The following is a 16,267-nucleotide window of genomic DNA, read 5'->3' as shown; positions in this document are numbered from 1 at the left end:
CTGCCATTGTGTAGGACTGGTGGACCCACATATGAGAAAGATGCTGGGATTAAGCCCCTTTTTTAATGTTTTGGTGTCTATAACACGTCCCTGGGGAAAAGGGCATCAGTGGTTGGCCCAGCAAACCAGAGAAGGAAGGTAGCCAATGGAAAGGGAAGGGAAGTATAAAACAGATCTTGGAGAGAGACAGAGAGACATGGCCCTTAGAGTGCCCCTTGACTACAGGTGTCGCAGGGACACCAGGTAAATTGTGTTTAGGGGAGAAAAAAGACTGAAGATTATTTCGGAAAAATAATCTTCGGTCTTTACTCCCTCGAACATTTGGATTGCAGGCTTTCAACCCCGATCCGTGCTCATGAGGCAATCTATAACATGATCCAAGACCACTGAAAGACTCTTCCCGAACAGAAGCCCCTCCCACCCCCCGAACATAGGGGCGGGAGGAACAGCCTTAACAAAGCCAATAATGACAAGAGGCAGTAGAGAAACAGGCAATTTTAGGACTGGAAGTTCCCTTGCTTTGCAGAACTTGTGGAGAGGGAAGGATGTTGAATGACATTTTTGTGGTTAAAGTTAGAATCATCATAGTTTGCACATATATGGACCAGACTCTGCCACAGTGATGCGTGCACATATAATCAGCAGCACACAGGAATTTCAATGGATGAGCTTCTACATTCCTTCGCCTTCCTCGTTCAATGGAAAAGTAACTGCACAATCCTGACAAAATTACGCTTATGGATTTTCCAGCCCTGCTGGAAAGGTACAGAGAAGTAGAACGGGGCCTGTGGGTTTGGGGCTAGAAGAGCACCAAAGAAGCGTCTTCACAAGCAGAGTGAGCACATACTGATCCATCAGTCCACTTAGATTGAATGCATCCTTGTTTCAGGCATATGAATAGTTTTCTTGCATTTCTACATTTCACCAACAGAAAATATAAGCATGCAGTATCTGTGGAAGATTTAGGCCACTCAGGGATGAGTTAAGTACAAATGAATAACAATCGGTGGTTCTGCCGTTGGTTGTTGAAAGAATCTGTGTAATCATATAACAATAACACAACACCCTTTGATACACAAAAATTGACAAAAAAAAAAGGAAAGAAGAGACACCTTACAGGAGTGTAACAAGACATGGTCATGACATGAAAAAAAGATATTACCTCCAGGGTAACCAAAGAGAAACAAGTTACGTACCTGTAACTATTGTTCTCCAGCATTGGTCTGGCATGGATTCACACGCTCATGAACATTCCCCGCCGTCAGCCCGAAAATCTTCCGTAAAAGAAAAACACTTCACTTACAAACTGTATTTCTCCTCTAAACCAATCACTGTAGTCTGGGTCATACTGCCCCCAGCCAATGACTGCCTGCCCCCAGCCAACGACTGTACCCTCCCCCTCCCACCCCCCCCCCCCCCCCCCCCCAAGTCCCTCCACTGCAGCCATCTTTAAATTTGGTAGTACGTACAGTGCCAGTATGACCAAGAAGAGCCGCAGAGGGGAAGGGGGGAGGTTTTGCATGTGAATCCATTCCAGACTCCTGCTGGAGAACAGTAGTTACAGGTAAGTAACTTGTTCCTTCTCCAGCAAGGGGTCTGGCATGGATTCACATGCTCATGAATAAAGAATACACAGCAGTACCACATTACACAACCACGGGAGGTGGCAAGGCTCAACAGAAGCAAAACTCTTACCTCTGGAACAGACTCACCTCAAGCGTACAGTTTGGTAGCACTGCTTGGCCGACCCTGGACTCCTCTCTGGAATCCCTGCCGACGCAGTAGAGCCTCGTGAAGGTGTGCGTAGATCTCCACGTAGCAGCCCTGCAGATGTCCAGCAGGGGCACACCAGCCAGGAACGCCGTTGTAGCTGGAATGGGCTCTCGGACAGCCGGGCAGGGGTCGGTGGACTAACCAATGGCAGTGTGTGATACAGCCAGAGAGCCACCCGGAGATGGAAGCCTTGGACAAGGCCTTCCCATGGTTCACAGGACCAAAGTTTACAAATAGTCTTCCGAAAACTCTTTGTGCATGCCCGGTAGAACTTCAGAGCATGAGCAACACCCAGCGAGTGCAAGGCCCTTTCAGCTGGTTCAAAAAAAAACACAGGTAACACCAAAGGCTCATTGAGGTGGAATGCCGACGGAATCTTTGGCATGAAGGAGGGGTGCGTCCGCAGCACCATCCTCGACTTGTGGAAAGTGCGATATGGCCGTTTGCAGGAAAGGGCCTGTATCTCACACACCCTCCTGGCAGAGGTGATGGCCACAAGGAAAGTCATTTTCCATGAGAGGAACTTGAGAGGGGCCTTATGCATAAGCTCGAAGGGAGCTCCCATGAGTCTCGTCAGCACCACCTTGAGTTCCCACGCCGGGGCAGTCGCCTTCACCGGTTGGAAAGAACGGAACACCCTTTAAGGAACTCCTTGACGAGACGGTGGGACCAAGGAGAAGGTCTTCCAGGAGACTTGCTGTAGCGGGAGATAGCCACCAGGTGCACTTTGATAGAGGCGTGTGCCAGCCCTGTCTTGGCCAAGGACAACAAGTATAGAAGGACCTGCAGGGTCGTGACCCTCAGAGAGGCTCCATGTAGCAAAACGCTTCCACTTGTGACTGTAGCACTTCAGAGTTGATGATTCTCTGTCCTTGGCAAGGACCTCGCTGCAGTCCGCCGGCAACTCGTTTCCCTCAAACTTTAGGGCTGCAGGAGCCAAGGCCTCAGGTTCAGCGATCCTGGGTCATGATGTAGAATTGCGCCTCCTTCTTTGGTGAGCAGATCCGCGACCATCGGCAGCTTGACCGGAGGCGACGCTGACAGGCTGAGAAGGTCCGGGTACCAAATCTGCCTCGGTCACGCTAGGGCAACGAGTATCATCCTGCATCGACACAGAGTTGATTGATGACTCGCAGCAGAAGAGGTATTGGGGAGGAGGGGAAGCATACAGGAGCAGGCCTTCCCACAGGAGTAAAGCTCTCAAGGAAAGTCAAATACTGCTCAAACCCACATCCTGGCCAGGTATACCCCGAGTCTACAGAAAAGTTCAACACTATTGACAACTTTTTCCATCAACAAGATAGATGACATACAACAGATTGATACTGGATAATCAGTCGCCATCCCCCTCTGCTCTTGATCCCATGGAGCAAAACAAACCTGGACTGCCTTCACTCCCTCATTTCAAGGATCTTGCTTCACTAAAGCAACCACATACTACGAGGACCCAGGCAGTCTCACAAACTACCGACCGAATCATTGAGAAGGCAGTTGACAACCATGTCAATGATTGGATTAATCGTCACGGCCTGCTCCACGATTACCAATCTGGTTTCAGACCAAAATGTAGCACTGAAACAGCCATCAACCTGGTCATACATAATGCGCTCTTAAAATTATTAAAACCATGGATAAAGATGACTCATGCCTCCTAATTTTCCCTTGACCTCAACACAGCCAACCACCTTAGATTGACCAGCCTACTCGTGAACAAAATAGGCTACTGGGGCACAGTGGTTTCACATTTTACCTCTCGAACAGGCAACAAGCCATCCAGATGGCAAACTTCTGTACAGACTGCTGTCTGGTAACCTGCAGTTCCCCACAAGGCTCAATACTCTCACCATCTATACAGAGAGCCATTGTGCTCACTTCTCAATGACACCTCACTCCACCAATACACAAATGATACCAAAAGTCAGTTGCAACATCTCACGCTTCAGGAATTGCCTTGCCTCAATCCAAGCCTGGATGAAAAAGCACATACCTAAAGCTCAATCCCACAAAGAAAGAAATGTGTTCTACTTGGTCAACCATCAAGGGGGTTGGGGGTGGGGGTGGGACTGTCTGTTTGGGACACCTGGCTTATCACGGCCTCACTTCATCATGAACCACAAGCTTGCATCTAGACAACCTAAGAATTAACTCAACAGGGATTCTCAGAAAAATTTTGTTAACTGAACCAAGACACTATATAAATCATTTCTGGAACTGTGATAACAGGACATTTTATCTCTCCTGACGAACCACTGAAAATATAAATGGGGAATATAATTTGAAAAAGGACTTTACGTCAGCATGTCAGCATGTCAATCAGCATGTAATTTGACTCCTGACTCACCACTATTAATATTGCAATTAATGGTTGGCGCATAAGAGGATTACCCTTCTCCATTTCAGAACATCTGCACAAGAGAGCCCTTTGGCCATCACAATTAGGTACCCATACCAAAGACAGTGTACCTGTAGGTAGCTCGTCATAAATCACCCTGTGTGGACATTGCAAAAGAGGTTCCCCATCTCTGAATAGTCCTTTTTATGGATCCGCAGCAGCATTTGTAGTCTGGTGATATTACCTCTGGCCCTGCTTTTACTCAGAATATCATTTGAATGATGAAAGCTTCTTTGAAAACATCAGGCCCAATTGGAACCCCTCATCAAGCCGCCCAATACTTCTTGCACTCGATGGCCTTCTGTGCCGTGTGCCTAGTTCGACTTCTTGGTCCTACCTGGAGAGCAAGTCGAGGTATCCTGTTCAGAACTGTTCTTAACAATCAATCCTTTCAAAAGGCACTCGGAACATTAATGCACCTGGACAGAGTGGTGTGCTTCTGCTATATAGAGAAGAGCCAAAAGGCCCTGCTTTTTGATACTTCTAAAGAGACTAAGGTAGTAAACTGGTGAACTGTGTTCCCTTTTCCAGGCAGTTAGTCAGTTACTCTCATCCCTTGCCCCTTTACCTTTGGTCCTAGAGATTAGTTAGGTTTCCTGTTCCCATTTTACCCAAGACAGTTTTAAGTAATCATTTTGTTTACCTTCTTCCCTTATTTGTTTGCCTACTTTTGATGTCCCTGCTGCAGTACAATTCCAAGTTTACGTTTCTGCATATAGTATAGGTTCTGCGTGTTTTAATTTTTTTTTAGTACGGGGGCGGTGGGGGTAGTCCTGACCTCATACATTTAAGCTACAGTAGTTTGCTGTAGTGAAAAATTAGATTCTGATCCAAAAATCTCAAAGATTTCTTAACCCATGCTAGAAATAAACGCAAGGACTCTAGATCTACTCTGTAATATGCGGGAAATCCGCAGACACCATCCCTGCGGGAGCTGCTCAGTTTACAGTCAAACCAAAAAAACTACGATCCTTCCCGTTAGACGGCAAAGAATTGGAAATCTGCCACTTTTCCAATTGCAAGACACCCAATGTCATTTATCTCATTGAATGCCCCTGCCATCTGAGATACATAGGCCAAACATCAAGGCCAGTGAACAAAAGAATAGGGGAACATACGCCCAGAATAAGATGTAAAACTCACAATGCACCCCTGGTTTCACATTTTCTTGTATTCCAACATAATTGTGACTCCTTCCAATGGTGGGTAGTAGACAAAGTGACGGACTGTTCTAATACCACCAATGCTCTCAATTTCAAAGAAGCCTGGTGGATATTCAAGCTACAGACCATTTCTCAGGGTCTCAATGAACTCGCACCACTTGAATATTTGTAATCACAATAATTCCCCCCCTTTTTTGTCCACTCCTCTATCCGAGCATTTTAACATGCAGCTCTCCTGCAGGCGATTATCCCGCAGAGTGCAGACTAAGTGTTAATCCGAGTCTATGTTTCCCCGGAGACCCGCCGCCTCCGGCTGAGCGCATGCGCTAGCGTCAGAAACCAACTCCACACGCATGCGCCCTTTAAATAACTTGCACAGCTCCTTCCCAGTCGTATGCGAGCTCCACTACTGTGCGGATCCAATGCACGCTATACAACCCCTGCCTCGAGGTGAGTCGACCATAACCTGACAAAGGGCCCCGATTCTTACAGGTATACCTTCTCCTGTAGCCGGCAACCAATACTATAAGGTTTCTCGGTTTTTTGTCTCCTCCTCCCACCCTGCAGCTTCGGTCATAGAGCTCCTCTACTACACAGACAGGAACGGATCTCCTGCCTCCGAGACTCCTAGCACACCGAGGGACCTCTGCAGCACCAAGTCCTGCTTTGCCAAAGCAACCAGGTACCCCAAGAGAGCCTCCCATACCACTAAGCCACATTTGCCGTTTTTAGCTATATATGTGACTAAGCCCACTTAATGTGTTCTTTCAGATTGCACTCCAGTGAACATCCTGCATCCCTCGGCTAGCGGGCCACCACTTTGTTTATCATGAGTACTCCAACTAACCGCTCATACACCTAAACCTTCGAATGCAAGGTCAGTGCCTGGGACCGGAGGGTCCTCCTCAGAGTATAGCCTCTCACGGGCTGTTTTAATATTCACATTTATGGTCCACTTTCTGGAACATACAACAATGTCTTTTATATTGTGTTTTAATCATAGGGAGACCTGCTTGATCTGGCCCCAGAAGAAGGCTGCCACCCTCTTACAGCCGAAAGGTCCCAAGTCATCACGTCTGGCCCTTACATCATACAGACCTATGACCTGAATCTTTACTACCACCTTAATGTTGACGTCGCCTCTCAGCAGATACGATTTTTAGGTTTCTTGAAGCAAATAACACTGTACTGTGCAAATATGGGTTGTAACTGTGACAAGACATTATTAGGTTAACAAATATGAAGTAATATTTGGTAACACTGCACACAGGCAATATAACACAGTACGAGTATAGGAGTGTTGAGGTAACACCCTATACTAATACTGCAAACGTGCCGTTTTGGAAACGTAGGCACATTGTTATAAAGTCACTTTTTGAATTCTGCACTGTATGAACCATAACAGGCTTAATTTAGTGACCTCCTGTCACCAGTGGACATGTAATGCTATGCAAAGATGCACTATACATTGTTAACATATATGTCCAATACTGTTTCCACAACTCACCGAGCTGGTGACCAGGTTAATTGTTGATTGTTTATTCTTTACTATGTGTAATTTTTCCAGCCATCAATATTGAATTATCTATGCTGAAATATGCAACCTAAGTAAATAAAGGTCTCAACAACTGTTTTTTTCAGTTTCTCCAGAATTTGGATTTGTACTTTCCTCCTATGATGCATACTTATGAAGATGGATTAAACATAATATGGAGATGTGTTAGAATTTTTCACTACAGCAAACTACTGTAGCTTAAATGTATGAGGTCAGGACTACCCCCCTGTACTAAATATCATTCCAGCCTTTACGTCCTGCCCGACCACAGGCTATCCCCTAAGGTTACAAAAATCTGTGTGTTTTAATGTCTGCTTTTCCCTTGCAGGACTGGGTGATAAATGATTATAAGTTTTAATGTTATTTTTTATGAAAGCTTTGCTTAGACATTCCTTTAATGTTGGTACTTACTGCACTGTTGTTTGGAAGCTGATGATGCCGATCCACATTTATGAAGAGTACAGCCTATCACAGCCCTTGCTACCATTAGAGATAAAGGAAGAATATTATTCACTTCTTTCCATTTTACCTTTATGAATAAAATAATCTCTGGTCAGAGCTGTGGTACAATTTTTGGTATAAAAGCCTTTCCTCGCCTTTGTACTTCTGGCAAGAACAGGTTTTTGTCACAATTAGATGTTTAGTGTGCTGAAAAATAGTATTCCAATGACTTGACTGCTACTTTTTTGCGTGGAAAGTACACCATTTCTTCATACTCATCCTATTTTGTTAACAGTTTGCTGTTCTACATTACTCCGAGTCGGACAGGCGTTATTGCAGTGCTAAGACGTGAGGCCCTTAGGTCCGCTTTCAATATGCTTTTCCTAGCTTTCCTTCCTTTCTCTTTCGACCCCAGGCCTGGCTGATCTCAGTTAATCCAACAAAAAGGAAGGGCGAGAGGAGTCAGTTCCTTCTATTCGCTGAGCCAACCTTAATAGCTGACGCAGATGCCTGCAGTAGGTGAGAGTTGTACTGTGGGGAGGACTGTCACACTCCAAGGCCTTGCTTCTAACTATTAGTGACAGAGAACAGACTTTTACAATGGGAAAATAAGAGACCCAGACTGAAGGACCCATGTGTCCCCTGCACACCACTATAATGAATACCAGTCAATCATATGAATCAGTGTAAATGATTAAAAGTAAAGAGTTTTGATATTCGGGAACAAAAAGGTTTAAATCCAACAGAAAATTAAGCTCAACGCATTTCGGGTTCCACCCTTTATCAGGAGCAAATATCAAGTAACATGAATCCTAATATGTTCATCTAAAAATAAAAAGATTGTTTGCCCATTGGGTAATTGTAGTAAATGCACATTTAAGTCGAAAGCAAATGCTAGTCTCTCATAGTACAAAGTTGTCATTCACCTGGAACGTACTCAAATCAAGGCCCAGGTACATATGGGAATTCTGATAGTAACAATGACAGTTTTTGTGTCGAATCAGGAATGGCTTGAAAGTTAAAGGAGGAATAAATCCACGATTCAAGTATGTCACAACGAAACACTACAACAAAGAAGGTGAGAAGACTCACAGTTATAGGCACCAGGTCTTACCTCCTATTTCAGGAGCCAACAAACTGATAGCCTTTAACAGTATCATCAAAGGCTTCTTGTCTTCAGTGGTCTAGAGGGACACCAATAGTGTCAACTTATGTATCTAGGATATTTAAAATACAAATGATGTGATAGCGTTAGAAACTCAAGTTTTAAATCCTATCCCAGTCATTTATATAGTCCAACATGATGTGCAGGAGAGAGCTCATGTTTAGCATATAATCAAAAGCAGACAGACGGATCCCTGAAACCGGTATGTCCAAAATGGCCGCCTTATATAGCACATGCTGGAAAGCATCATTATGATGATATCATATGGAAACACAATGCGCGAGACAGCATAATTGTCTATAAAATCAGTGTGACCATAAATGCACTGATCGTGCCCGTGCTAAGCTACCTATATGCACTTTAGTGAGCGCTGACAAGCTTGGCTTGTAAGCATGGCGAGGCTGTAACAGACTTTAATCTCCAAAATAAACAAAGAAAATTCCAAAGAAAAAGAAGAGTGAACTCCAAAATATCAATAATAGAGTGTGGAAATGAAAGGCCTAAAGTGGCAGAGATAGTGGGTCATTGGCCCAGTTGGATAGTAACTATTCATTAATAGAATGAAATCAATATAGGCGATCGCCCATGTAGAAGCAATGATATGCTCAGCAGGAGCTAGCTCAAAGTCTCAAAGTGGGGATCCAACCCACCCAGTTGAATGAGGGCTTGATTACGCGGCATACACAAGACCACTTTTACAGGGCATCAGAGCCGCACAAAAACAAGGCATTAAAATAAGAGTGGATAGCAGAGATGGTGCAAGGTTTTAATGACCTCAAGGAGGTGATCTCAACAGTCCCTGTACTGGCAACTCCAAATTATGCACAGGTGTTCTACATATTCTCTCATTCCAATGGTACGTGTAGTAGGCCAGTGGTTTGTGGCCCATGCTACTCTTTTGTGTGACTACTGCAGTAGTCACACAAAAGAGTAGCATGGGCCACAAACCACTGGCCTACTACAGCGGTATGCTTAACTCTGTGATGCAGGGACAATTTGTGTGTGACCAAGCACTCATAGCGGCTGTGTTTGCCATCGAAAAGGGCTCTGCCATTGTGATTTGGTGCTCAGTCACTTTGTGCGATACTATAGAGGTCCAAATCCACACCGACAACCCAGAGGGCCTCTGCCAATGTTGTCCAGCCCAAATATTCATGTTGTGCAATACAAAACAGTGAAACCGGCCACGTTCTTGACAAAAGCATGCACTGAGGAGGACTTGGCCAACCATGACTGCGTATGAGGGGGAAGAGGATGAAGCATTGGTCATGAAAAGGCTACCCATGCACTATTCAGCGCAGGCAGCAGAGCTCATTGAGGTCCTGCAGGCGTCCCGGGATTGTCAGGTGACTTATCTACTCCGACTGGGCATACGTCACCACCACTGTTCATGCCGGTCTGTCACGATGGCAAAGGAGGGGGTTTAGGAGAGCAGACAGGTCCCCGGTAAAGCATGCTGCATTGTTGGACAAGCTAATTTTTGTGTCATCCCTGCCTTCTCTGGTAGCGGTCTTCAAATGCACCGCCCATACCAACAGAATGGATGAAATTTCAGCAAGAAACGCAGACGCAGCAGCCAAAATAGCAGCCTATCTCCTGGTACCAAACATTGCTGAGTTAACTACCCCCACCACAGAAACAAATGTTCCTTACACTGCGGTTCCCATCGCACAGATAATTGAACTACAAGGGAGGGCTCCTGGGGAGTAAAAGGCCTTGTGGGCAAGAAGGGGGTGCACACAGACCCCTACGGATTTATTGTGGCGTCAGAATGCACTGGCAAGGCAGCGATGCTGTATGAATTATTGACAACAGATTTCAACCAACTCCACCACCCCTCACACCGCTCCAAACAGCACATTGCAGGAGACATCCAGGAGGATTGGTTTGTGCCCAACCTCCAAGAACACCTCACCAACTTTGTTATACTTTGTATCACATGCCAGACTTTCAGTACAGGGATGACTTTACGAACATTGAGAGGCGCCCTGCCCCGCCCTACTGGGCCGTTCCGCGATCTACATATAGATTAAAAGGACGAGAGGTGTAATGGATCACGTTACTTGATAGTGGTAGTAGTTTGCTCCTTCTTGAGGTGTGTGGAAGCAGTGCCTTGTGCACACCCGGATGCCAAATGTGCAGTGACATTTCTGGTTCGAGAGGTATTTGCCCGATGGGGTGTGTGCAATGTTTTAAGGTCTAATAACAGCACACACTTTTTTTTTAATGAGCTCTTTAAAGACATCACAACATTACTTGGCATCAAACACTGGATGTGCACAATTTACCATCCCCAGGCCAATGGCGTTGTGGAGAGAATCAATGGCCTTCTAAAGAGCAAACTGTCAAAACTTTGCACCACTATAAAGAAAAACTGGGTGCACTGCTTGCCCTTGGCCCTCTTCTGTTTACACACGCAACCAAGCAAGGACCACGGTTTGTCACTCCATTAGGGGGGGGTCACTGGTCGCTGGACGCACACGGCCCTCTCCCCTGTCAGGAGAGCATCAGATGCTCACAAGCTAGAAGAAGAGTTCAAAGCCTATCTAGCAACACTAACACGAGCAATTCGCTGTGCCTCCTGACAGATTACACCATCCCGAGCTGAGAACACACCAACAACAACTGAGGACAAAGCAGCTCCAGCTAGAGTGCCCATCCAAACAACAACTGCTGACAGGTGAACGTGTGTACGTGCACAGCTTTGTGCGCCGCTGTAACAACCCCAGGTTCAACTGCCCCTACCGGGTAATCTACTCCACATCCCTTGCTGTTAAAGTGGAGGGTTTTAAATATTGGGTGCATCTCTCTTATGTACGGAAAGCACCCCCAGACATTGCCATTTCCCCTTAACAGATCTACCTCAACTTTCTCGGACAAAGGATAACTACCTTGTCCGTTGTGAAATTGCACAGCTGCTAGAAGACAAATATACTGTATTGCATTTTGTGTCTTAGAGAGCACCCCCTTGCACGCGCTTTGTCTCTTTTGCTCGCTCTAACCCTCTCGCTTGCTCTCCCTTCCTTCCTTTCCTCCTTGTTTGCATTTTGTTTTACTTTTAATATAAGCAGAATGTTAGGGAGAATTCTCTGTTTAGGCTGAATTTCCTAACCTAGTGAGTCCCCCAGCAGCTTTGCTGGATTTTTGGGGTTTATTTTTTTTTTCCTACCAAGAGTGAGACTCTTTCACCCTCACTCTTGGGCAAGATTTGAGTGTGTTTCTTTGAATCTAGATGTGTTTAATGGGCTATGGGGTCTTTTACTCCATAGGGCTTCATGTGTTTTTGTGATGTGTGTTACACAGCACCCTCAGTGCAATGAGACAGGGGTGTCATAGTGACCCCCAGTATAGACTCCATACCCTGGGACTGACTACTGTCTCCCAGGGCATGTAAAGTCACCATTGACCCTACTAGTCTTAAATTCTGAACAGAACCAGTACAAACCATCATATTGTGGACGTACTGGCTGGGGCAATTCAATTGCCTCGGGGTCTGTTAGTCGAGGGGGCATGTCTCCGTCCCCCCTGGTAGAGTTTTGGCTGGTGGCAGTGGATACTACTTTTTATATTCAACCGCGAATATTTTCCTATGGGATTTCCCATTGTTTTAGGCTACTACCTTTATTTAATTATTTACGGTAGCCTCGAACATACCACCGGTTTATTTAATTAATATTAATTCTCCCGTTGGTATTTTTTGCCAAAACTTGATTCTAAAATGGCGTTTGTTTTCTCTTCTGTGACTCCAACCCAAGTTGAGCCCTTTGTTCCACTTTTTGGCGGGCTTCTCCACAGAAGCCCTCCAAAGTGGTGCCACTCTGTCTGGGGTACTTAGGAGGGGTGGAGGGGAATTTAGGCACCCTGGACTGAGTTGCCTAGGCAACTCAAGTCGCACTCCGTCCTGATTGGCCCAAGTGATGAGCCAGCCGGCTCACCACTTAGCATGTTTGAGTGACAGCTAGGCTGAGTGAATGGGGTTTTCTGCATAAAAGCAGGGCTTTGGGGACTGGAACTTCAGAAGTCGCCACAGGACCTAAGAATCCGACGAGGGAGAAGCTGAGCCGACCTGCCACGACACCACCACCGGTGGAGCCCTGCTGGACGTCTCACCACTTTTCCCCCAACGACATAGGAGATCTCCCGCCAGAGAGTCTTCTTCCTTTGACTGGTGGGGATAACCAGTTTCACCGTCTTTTCTCCTTCCCGACGTACCTCGTGGCCGCCTTGCCTGTGCCAAGCACCCCGGCAACCGGGATACCATGTTTTACCACGACCGCGAACAAAGGTACCACCTTTAACCGGAAAACTCAGCGGCTGGTTTCTTCCCTGGTAGTGCAACGACCTTCATCTTTCCTCCAAGTCGAGATCTTCTCTTCCCCTGGACGACGACGCGACTTGCACCCACTGCCAGGAACAACTGCCACCGTTGGAGGATCCTTCCCACTTAAGGTACCGTGTCCCGCCAGGCTTCCCTTGCCACCGACTGTACGGGGTACATTTAGCCCCCGGCTTTCGAACCTGGGTTAGCCTGGGACACCCTGGCTAAACTTTCCTAAGCCCTCTAAACTCTTTTTTGAGCCCTCTGCAAGACTTTCAAAGCCTAGTGTAACTGTGTGATCTTGAGCGCATTTGTGCTCCGCTCTCTCTAAGAGTGGGCCCAGCCTTTGGACTTTGGCTCACCAGTGACTTTTGCTCTTCTACCTTGCTAATCGTGTTCCTGAATCTTAGAGTGGTGTACCTTTCCATATTCTGTCTTTTTCCCTCCCTTTCTCACAAACTTATTGGAGTGCCATCTAGTTAAGCGCTCACCTCTGTATGAAAATAAGTGGTGTTTTACTGTGACTTATCTGATAAAGAAAAAGGGGTGTATATATATTACAATAGTAACTGTGTTTAGAATATTTTACAATAAGAGTGCTGGAGTGTTTCAAACAGTGTGTTTTTAAATAAATAATTATATACTTTGATACCAAAGCTCTGGTCAGTGTTTGCTTGTATTATTGTGCCCGAGTGCCTATTGTGTATACTTTGCATACTGCCCAACACTTCTTGAGAGAAGTCTGACTGCTCAGCCACAGCTACCAGGGAAATCTGGGTGGTACAGACTGTTACCAAGTGGGTTTACTGCCACACCTGTAGTCTTAAATCTTTTGCAGTGTTCCCTAAGGGAACTGCACAGGTTTCTGCCTAACACAGGAATGGAGAGAACACCATCTGATTGCTCGTTAAATGTTAGGAAAGGGGTAGAGTATAGTGTGACCCCCATGCTTTCATATTCTTACTCTTGTGGGATACTTTACATAGCAGGTTGTTTGCCATGATGATGTTTTTGCTTTGAATTATAGGTTTCTTTCTTTTATAACAGTGTATAAAAGAGTGGGGCGGTTGAGGGGGATAACATAACCAACAACACACACCACAATGTTACGTGCTGGCATAATACCAGCACCAATGTATACAGCAGTAGCACCAAATAGAACGCCAGTAGCAGCATAGGGAGAAGTATTTCAACGTTTTTTCAACACTTATGGCAATGGCCAGGTATAGCGAGTGTCCTCCCTCATAACGTGACCCATGTTAAAGATTGCATGTGCACACATACTTATAGAAGAATGATAAGGTAGGCACGAAGACCGAAGTATGACGCCAATTATGATCTTGGTCTCGATGCCATTGCAGAGATAAGACACCCTGAAATGTCTAACTCCTGGTATTCTGATATGACAGTGGTTGGAAGAGGAACCGTGAATGGAAGTTGTTGTGTGTTCCCTCATCCATCATGCATCACGGGCGCACAAGGTATTAGTACCACAGGACGTACCAATTATAGAGGCCCAACGCTGTGGCAAGAGACGACCATTAGCTATCTTGCAGAAGGACTATTGGGACACACTCAGGAAACGATAACAAGAATGGGGTTCGCCTGTGCCCAATTTTGGACAGAGCACATCACAAAGTTGACATGGATCGCAGCAATGGAAAAACAGGTGAAGGTCCATAGGGAAGAGATGAATGAACTTTGCTTCCACATCAACGGCACAATACCTGATGGCTCCAATGACAAGTGCAACAGAACTCAGCTGTGATGGACTATTACTGGGTCTGTGGTTAGCAGGCGTATTTGCACCTCCCACCATCATGGAGGGGCTATTGTTCGCTGGCCACCTTATACTTAGCAATATTAGCGATCCAAGAAGAACACCTTCAAGGGGGGGGGGGGGGGGCAACACTTGATCCACCTCCCACAGCATCTCCTAAATTCATAACCCCCCTGCCACCGTTGCAGTTACAAATCCTGCCCAGCAAAGAACCTCTCGAAAAGATGTTAAGAAAGAGGAGGTTGTCCAACTATCTGTCCAAAGACTCAGCCGCCCCGCTTGGTGAAATACTAGACGAGTATCGCCTGTTCAGCTCCGCCAAAACATTTTTTGCCTCACTATTGTTCCATAGGGTGCAAGCAGCCACAAACGCAAAATGGCTGCAAATAGTGAGATGGGAGTTAGTGCAGCTGGCCAACGACACGAAGCACGGCTTCAATGTCATAAAAGTGGAGTTGAGAGCTCTTTGACGGATGACATGTAGAATAGATATGTGCTCGACATGTTGAGGGCCATGGAAGGCGGGGTCTGATGAATAATGGGCGATTCCTGCTGCACTTTGGCACCCTCTGAAGATGCGGAGAACGGCTCCCTGACACACATCGCGGCAGCGCACGGCCTAGGAGTTCGATCGCAAGAAGAAAGAAGTGGGGATCGAAAGAAGGGGGTTGGTTTAACCTGTCTTTTCGACTGGGCGCCACTGTGGCTGGGGGCGGTAGTGAAGATGCTGGTACCCATCGCCATCTTATTCCTGGTCATTTTTTTGCACCTGCCAATTGGGCCTCCGATGCTGTACGAAAGCATTGCCTAGTAGCGTGATGATCTTGTATGGTCCCCATTTACTATGATGAAGTTGACCGCTTGTATCACACCACCATTGTCTGAACCCCTCACCCCAAACACTATACAGAGGTATGGGTAGCTTTGGCTGGGGATGGGAGGGGCGGGGGGCTGAAGTATCTATATGACCTGCACCCCAGAAGAGTACGCGCAAGCATGGGAAAGTTTACGCAATTTAGGTAGTGCATGGATGCCTAGAGAAAGGACTCCACCTTATATAGCAGCAGAAGAAAGGGCAAAAGCATGGGGGGGGGCGGAGGAGAGGTAGAGGAATGCTTATTAAGGGGGGAGTTTGTGACTGTAGAAGTAACAAAAGGGGGGCATGTTGGGAAGGGAGTGAGTCCTTCCCACCCCCATAGATGCTTTTGAGTGAGGCGTGATCCATGGAAAGTGCTGTAACGGACTAGGAGGTGCTCTATTACACAACCATAACACCATTACACTATCATTAGATGCGCCCGAATAAACGCACGCAGGGGCTGGTGTAGCTCTTATCCATTGAGAAAATCTCCACAACAGACTCACTAGGAAACTATGAATGTCTCACGGCTAAACTTGTTGCAGCACCCTCAGACACCATTACCTTACATGTCATTTACCGCCAACCCACTACTGCAGCCAAATTTGAAGATGTCTTAGTCATCTCAAACCCATCTCGAGAGTCCTACTCCTAGGCGACTTCAATTTAGGCCTATACTACGCTACTGATAACACAGCCTATAGCATTGCCAAGGCCCTCACTGACCTAGGCTTTCAACATCGGGTGTCAGCCCACCCACTCTAAAAGGAAGAACCCTGGACTGGGTAGCCGAGCTCATTTATTTTTTACATTTATAAAGC

General features: G+C 46.2%; 1 protein-coding gene across 2 annotated transcripts in view; it reads right to left on the bottom strand.

Annotated features, from left to right (window-relative positions):
- NDUFV1 (NADH:ubiquinone oxidoreductase core subunit V1) overlaps window positions 1-16,267 on the bottom strand; it is a 170,916-nt gene that overhangs the window by 129,043 nt on the left and 25,606 nt on the right. Inside the window, exon 2 of one of the 2 annotated variants that reach the window (XM_069628912.1) lies at window positions 8,439-8,541. The exons of the other annotated variant lie outside the window; for it this stretch is intronic. Coding sequence (XP_069485013.1) covers window positions 8,439-8,484 — 46 coding nt within the window. The 5' untranslated portion in view covers window positions 8,485-8,541. The remainder of the gene's footprint in view (window positions 1-8,438; window positions 8,542-16,267) is intronic. 2 annotated transcript variants of the gene reach the window in all.

Source organism: Ambystoma mexicanum, chromosome 12, assembly GCF_040938575.1.
Source record: "Ambystoma mexicanum isolate Mex_15411 chromosome 12, UKY_AmexF1_1, whole genome shotgun sequence".
In the NCBI taxonomy this organism is placed as follows: Eukaryota; Metazoa; Chordata; class Amphibia; order Caudata; family Ambystomatidae; genus Ambystoma; species Ambystoma mexicanum.
Note: the sequence above shows the minus strand (reverse complement) of the source record. Positions and strands in the feature narration are given on the sequence as shown.